We start from the raw sequence: 7,529 nt of genomic DNA, 5'->3' as shown, positions 1-7,529 counted from the left end.
GGTTTGATGGCATGCACAGTCATACCAGCTGCAGAGCTACCAATGTGTCTACGACCAGTACTTCCATGTTTCCACAAGCAAAGTTATCTCTCCTTCTACGTTAAGTATGAAGCAGGGCACGACACTAAATACAAAGAAAATATGGGCTTCCATTTTTGTGAACAAAATTTGGTGGCAGTACCACCAAATGTATCAGTGAAAGTCTTTCCAGGTGTACATCTCACAAAGTTTCAAATGCAAAACAACAAATTTCCGTGGTATTATTTTGAAAATGTGATAAAAAAGAATTTTCAGAAATGGTAACATAATTAATGGAGAAGCTTAAAGATACGTGCTCTAAAACACCTTTTCAGGTATAAGAAATTGCCATGTGAGGGGGAAAAAAAAAAAAAGACTAAAATTAAGCTCACAGATCTACTGGTAACCCTCACCAAAGTGTCATACCAAGCTACTAGGAGGCACATTCATTTCAGTGAGAGCTGGATCCTCTGCACTTAATGACAGCCAGACCAAATACTTTTACCACATTTTCAGTATTTCTTTAAAATCTGGATCTGTCATTTTGCAGCTGGCTGCTTTCTGAAAAGAAACTTTTATTTCTTTTAACTGTGGAAAGAAAAAGAATTAAAAACCTTGGGAGAAATGCGTATCTTGCAGCCTGGTGCTTTAGACATTAACTCAGCACATAAACAACTCAGACATACAACAACTCTATTTTTGCTGGAGAAAAACTTCCAAGGCTGAACAGTCTTACAGAGGAGGGTTCTTCAGGATTTGCTGTTAACAGCATTCCCCTCATATTGACTGTATAAACACTCCTTCAATTAGAGCCATTTTGCATATGAAATGAAAACACGCAGCAATAAAAAAGCGTATCAGCCAAAGAAAGGAGCTGCTGCGATACTGGACATACAGCACCGACCTTTTGTCCATCACAGCCTTCTCTGTGATAAGTCCTGAAAAATCAGAATATTAACCTGGAAATGAGCATTGCTGGTTGTTCAGCAGAGCCTGTGAACCACTGTTAACACAGACCAGTTTGGAAATTTAGCAGGGAGATTTTAGCACCTGCCATTTTTCCTTCTTCAGCAAGAACTCACTTGTGTCAGTATGATGACGATGAGAATTTTAGTAACACATATGCTGATAGAACCAAGGGTCAACTTACCCCCTCATCCTGAGAGAGTGGGTTGTTGATTATCAGATCTTGCTGTCCTGCTTTCCGAGGGTTTGTAATGTGCTGGGTAGAAACAGAAAAAAAAATGAAATCCTCTTCTGTTATATTGCAAGTATTAATACGCACGTCAAAGCATGAGAATAGGGAATCTATTTTGTACCAACTTACAATTTCTTTGATCTTACTGTAAGAAGTTCTTAAGTCTGAAGTGGTTTTAATCCATTGACTTCTGTCTTGGGGTAGAACCTCCAAAAATAACTATCAACAAAACAAAACAAATCCATTAAGTTCAATCAATTTAACACAGCTTTTCATATAAATCCTACCAGACAGCATAAACCACCTCAGAAAGGAGGAGGAAGTACTCTACACATAAGGAGAAAAAAAGCAAAGACCTATAAAATACTCCTGGCTTTAGTACTTTCCAGTCAATAAATAAGAAGCTAGAAACAATAACAGTTCTACGGTAGGAAATAAAGCATTTAAAAAACCCTGAAGCCATAAACTCGAAGCTTTGTAAACTGTCACAACTTCAGTAAAGTTGATTGAGACTTCCAAGGCAGAAAGAAAATGCAAAGAAGAGACGAAAATAAATATACAAAACTTGAAGCTCGCTAAATGAGCTAATGCAACATGAATGAAAAGAAGAAACGAAACACACAGAGATATACTCTACGTAAGGAATGTGAAAGGGAAAATATTAGTCTATAGAAAAGTCATGTGTTCTAGAATTCTGCAAGACAGTTAAGAGTCGATTTTGCAAGAAGTCTTTAACAATGCCTACATCTCCATTCTTTCACAATTCTGTTTAACAAGGGTTAAAAAGCAACATCTATTGGAAAATACTATTTAACTGCTGAGAAAATAATGAGAAAACAAAAGTGTTAAGAAAGTGTAAATACTGACAAACAAAAAGCATTCCCAAATTATTAAAAATAAATATACTATTTCAGAAATTTACAAAAATATTGATAATATTTTTAAAACAGGCACTCTAAAAGGAGAGTCCTAACCCATATCGGGACATGCAAATAAAACCAGCTTGATTTCTAAAATAAAACCACTCCTTCTTTTAATTAGTGGACAGTGAACGACTTGATGCTTTTGTTAGTTCGGGGTTTTGGGTTATGGCCTCCTAATTTAGAGGCTCAAGAAGCAGCAGACCAATAAAACAATGCTTGGGGCATATATTCATCCGGCCTCCCCAAGAAAATATTTTCATTACATTTGCTCAATGCTACATACACTTCAAACTTCAAAATTCAATTTTTTTCATTCATTTACAAAGAGTATTTTCATTTTCTTTTTATGTCTTTGTGCCAAAGTGAAGTTTGAGAAATTCCAAGTGAGGTGATTTAATTCAACTGTTCTCAGCATCTCTACTGGGAAAAATGTTCTCTACTATCAAAGTCAGAACAGAAGACCCAATGCCAGTACAACAAAATTCTTTTGGACTTCATGTAGCATCTCAGTATTACTTTGCTTTCCTTCTCTCTTCCTTTCCCTGCAACTTTTACAAAATATGGGAAGAGACCTGTGAGGACCTGTTGTGTTTAAAGACTGGAAGACCTGACTTGCCTCTCAATCCAGTCATTACAAGTAGGATTGGTCCTCATTTTCTCAATTCACTGGGAAAAGCTGCTAGCAGAAGCATCAGACTGATTTTTAAGGAGTCCCAAGTTCCACAAAACATAGATTGTGAGACAGACTTCCTTTATTTGCAGTGCATGACTTCACTGCACACAGACTGAGAAGAGAGATGGCTGTGTGGCACTCGATTCTAAACACGCCACCCAGCGCAAAGAGATTCTTTCCTAGGAATCTTTTTCTAACCCCCACAATTCAGCTCTAAAGCAACTCAATATGATCAGCAAATGTCCTATGAATTATAAAAATGAGTAGGAAAACATTGGGATGAAGTCTCTTGGAAAATTCATGATTCTTTGCATCAATAATCTTCCAGCACATCAGGTAATGTGTTGATATATTGCAATCACAAACTGTAAATAAATATTTTCTCTTCTTACCTTCCAGCAAACACTACGGAACCTGCTGCTTCTCAGCTGCCCATTAATCCCCTTCAGCCGTATAGTTGCCAAGTAATTGTTGTTTACAAATAGTTCTTCCCATTCTTTACTGCGTACAAAAGCAAAAGGAATGAGCAGTTAACAACAACAAAAAAGTCTTAGCTGATTTAAGGACTATATGACACTACACAGTATTGGATAAGCAGAGGAAAGGAACTTTTTTAATGTATATATTTAGTTGTGTACCATTTCTAAACGCATGGCTGTCTTTTTGGACACATTTCTTCTTTGGATTTAATGAATATGTAGATCGCTATAATTATGCCAGCTACTGAAATTCATAATGTCTATGGAGGCTATTCCATTTCCTCTAAAATGTTGGTACTGCAGTTCAGTGAATAAACAAGAAAAATGAATATTAATATAAGCACATTCACGTTTCAGCTGTAGACAAAGAAGTACCTATTCCAAAAATACGCAAAAGTATACTGTTGACTGTATTAGCTCCTCACATGACATATTTGCTTAAATGAACCTTCTTTTCTTCTTAATGTCAAGCTGGGCAGTTAAGCATAATAGAAGATGACTTTCTTTAACATTTAGTGCTATTTACTATTGAAAGCACTCCTACTTCTTTCTACATGATCAGTTTTAAAATTTTAACAGGTGCTAGCAAATTTAAAAAAACATCAAAAAATTAAAAAGCCTCACTGTATAAACTGTTAAAGGCAAGCTTGAGTACCTTGCAGTACCTATGGCTGACTAGATAAACAACCTAAATATGCCTCCCAGGCATGCAGGCACCAGGGGCCTAACACCTGTGCCTCATTAATATACAAGTAAATCTGCTCTACTGGGAAACAATTGGAAATTAATTGTCCCAAACCATCTACTGCGTTTGAATAAAAGAATTAAATCTATATTTCCTGCACCTTCTACTGAAACAAATCTCAAGAACAAGATAAGCCATTTGATGGTCTTAGTAGCCCAAGACTTACTCACAGACTTTCTGCAGCCACTCTAAAATCCAAAGAGTAATTTCCATGCAAAGAGCTGGGTTATGTGCAAGGAAATGTGTTTCAGATTTATTTTCAATGCATGTCCTTAAGGTGAACATCTCCCTCTCCCACTGTCACATGGGAGACTATTACTTCTCCCTGGGAGACCAAATGAAACCAGAAAGAAGGAAACTACTATTGTGACTCCAGGGTAAGATCTCACCAGATTTACTTCGCTAAGGAGGGTCACAGAGTGGGTTATATATTCTGAATACCAACAAACTCTGGTTTTGCAAACTGCCCTAAATATATGCAAGCTAGAGTTAGATAGTTTTCAGCCTTTTAAGCTCAACTATGAGCGTGACTTTTTGAAACCTGTTTCAGAACAGAGTTATATGGCATAGTTGCTGGGAATAGTTTGGGGACAGACTTGGCAAGCCAGGAAATTATGGTTGTGATCCTCTGAAACAGGAGTGACCTTACAATCCATGCTGAGACCAGAAGTGTGATGTCTGTGAACGCATCACCTTTCAACTGGGATTGTTTTCTAAAAAAACCCCAGTTTTTTACTTCAGGGCCTGCATTATAAACTACTTTGAAAAGTGAAGGTATTCCAGATAAGGACAACGATGACGAAAGCAGCATTAGCTTGCAGGGCTCAGGGCTGCTTTCAGCTTCTGCTAACTGCCAATATTCCCAAGTGACCCAAATAGCAGCAAGTGACTCCAATGGTGTGGGGCAGCTTCCTTCCTTCCTGTCACATCCCCCACGCTTCAAGTCAGAAAGACTATCTGGTCATTTCACTGTCTCCCTCTCTCCCCATACACACTCACCTTCTGCAGTGAGCTGCCTACGATTGTTTACCACGATTCTGTCTCCTTTAAATACAACGTATGGTACATAGCAGACACAGCTTGAGAAAAATCTGGCCCTTTCTTTCACACTCATTTTTACTTCAGTAACTACAGTATATTATGCCTATCTAAATAACCCTCCTGTTCCTATCATGTGTAATATTCTCCGTTTGCCACTGTAAATTTTGTAGCATCGTCGACCATTATAACTACTGCCAAGCTGCCTCCCTAAGGTAGCGATGCTTCAACAGTGACACGCTCCCCTGTGCACACCACAGGTCAGGCTCTGAAGCTATTCCCATTGTTCTGCAAGTGGATGACATTCCCACGACGTCTTTGAAAATGCCACTATGTCAGCTGAGATAGCAAAAGGTTTCAACCAGTGTAACTGAACAGAAAGAACAGAGAGGAAAGAAACTCTTCAGGTTATTTTTTTCACCCACTGCTGGGAGTGATTGCGACACAGTAAGAAAGTAATTTCAACACTTCTTAAATTGTATTAGTGCAGATATTATGCTTTGTCTTTTTTTTTTTTTTTAATTTGTAATGCAATTCCAAACACGTTTTGAACAAAATTACATTTAAAACAGCCAAAAGAAATTTGGCAAGATCATATCTCCTCCGCAACCCCCCCTTGGCTGCTGGGATCACTAAAAAGAAAAGTTATAAGCAACTGAAAAAAGAGACTTGGAAGCTAGAATTTGCCTCAGTTTTAGTAAAGCTGAATGATATCTAAAATCCTTTCTGAACAGCATTCACTAATTCATTTCTCAAATATTTTGAAGGAAGGCTAGTAAATTAAGCCTTACAATTCTAGAGACTGTTTCAATAATGGTAACAGTGTGTAATATCAACAAGCTATCAATGCTAAAAGGATAATTTTTTAAATGATATAGCCCTACTCTGTAAACTAACCTTGTTAACCCGGGCTTGCAGAAAACTCATTGGTCAAAGTGAAATGAATAATAAAGATTGGAACTCAAGTCTACCGCATCCCATTTGCTTCACTGAAGTGAAAGACTTCAGGAGCCAATTGGAAACACTTAAACCATGAATAAGCACACGCAATTGTTTTTCATCAAACTAGAAAATTAAATGCATAATCATGTGTTAATACCACCTTTAGGTTGTACAATTCAAATAAAGGCAAATGCCAATATTAATGTTTTCGGGTTATTTTGTATGTACATTTCATTTCATTTTCTTATTTAAATATCCTATCTAATATACCATCATACATATTGCAGAGTTTTCATAATGTAAAGCCTGGACAAGGAAAAAGTAATTGGATTAACATTTCTTCAAGAAACCTAATTTCACATGCTCTATCTATGCCGTAACCATCCAACATAAAACACTGGCATGAGTCAGGGACAGTTGCATTACTCAGAAGTGGAAAAAGTGCACAATATGGACAAATGAAAAAGCAAGCAAATCAATGGAAGAGATGAAGGTTGCAGATTCGTTCTGCAAAGTCTGTTCTTAGTTCTCAGCCGTTCCTTTCCATCTTTTGAAACATGTATTTATGTCATAACTACAAGAGTTTGGATTTGTCTGGAAGAGACTTTTATACTGGGGTCTCCTCTAATACACACACTTTCCTGCTTATAAGGAATGAGGTTGATGTCTTAGCAAAGAATATATAAGCATATTTATTCTTCTCTTTCTTTCTAATGGGGCATGTTTTGTGGATCTGATGCTTCAGATGATTACCAACATCAGATCTTCAGAGACAAGTCCAAAGACCTCGAAGAGAAATGTCTCCTTCTGACAACACACTATAAGGAAGGGAGCACAATGAGCAGGACTTTACATCAGAAAGCCTAAGTAAAATTTTACATGCACTTAAATACCATCCTGTGCTCTTTTTGGCTGGGATTGAGTTAATATTCCTCATAGTAGCTAATTGGAGGCTAGGTTTTGGATTTGTGCTGAGAAGAATGTTGACAACATACTGACGCATTTAGTTGTTGCCAAGCAATGTTTATGTCAAGTCAAGGCCTTTTTCAGTTTCTGATCCTGCCTCTGTGTTCCCAGCTGCTTCTCTACAAGAAGGTGGGAGGGGACACAGCCAGGACAGCTGACCCAAACTGACCAAAGGGATATTTCATGCCATAAAATTTCATGCTCAGAATATAAGTTGGGTAAAGTGGGCCAGGGGCCCGGCTCTCAGGTCTCTTGGGCTCTGGCTCACATTCTCTGGCTCTCACTGTCCATGGACTGGCTGGGTGTCAGAGAGTGGGTGGTGAGTGGTTGTATAATTTTTAAATTTTCATTACATTTTAAAGTATTACTATTTTCACTATATATTATTATTAATATCAGTATTCTTGTTAGTAGTATTAGCATTATTAGTATAATTATTTTATTAATTTTCATTTACATTTCTTCTTACCTCAACCCACGAGTTTTATTGCCTTTTTCTCTGATTCTCACTGGGTGAGAACGGTGAGCGAGCAGCTCTGTGGTGCCA

General features: G+C 37.5%; 1 protein-coding gene across 2 annotated transcripts in view; it reads right to left on the bottom strand.

Annotated features, from left to right (window-relative positions):
* The window catches only part of LOC104514009 (TBC1 domain family member 5-like), a 65,466-nt gene that overhangs the window by 20,192 nt on the left and 37,745 nt on the right, over positions 1-7,529 (bottom strand). For both annotated transcript variants that reach the window (XM_010157525.1, XM_010157526.1), the window contains exons 3-5: positions 3,205-3,313; positions 1,346-1,435; positions 1,169-1,240 (exon numbers count right to left, since the gene is read on the bottom strand). In XM_010157525.1, the coding sequence (XP_010155827.1) occupies positions 1,169-1,240; positions 1,346-1,435; positions 3,205-3,313 (271 nt within the window). The remainder of the gene's footprint in view (positions 1-1,168; positions 1,241-1,345; positions 1,436-3,204; positions 3,314-7,529) is intronic.

The sequence above is a fragment of the Eurypyga helias genome, unplaced genomic scaffold (assembly GCF_000690775.1).
Source record: "Eurypyga helias isolate BGI_N326 unplaced genomic scaffold, ASM69077v1 scaffold16358, whole genome shotgun sequence".
Lineage (NCBI taxonomy): Eukaryota > Metazoa > Chordata > Aves > Eurypygiformes > Eurypygidae > Eurypyga > Eurypyga helias.
This window is presented reverse-complemented; position numbering and strand designations above follow the sequence as displayed.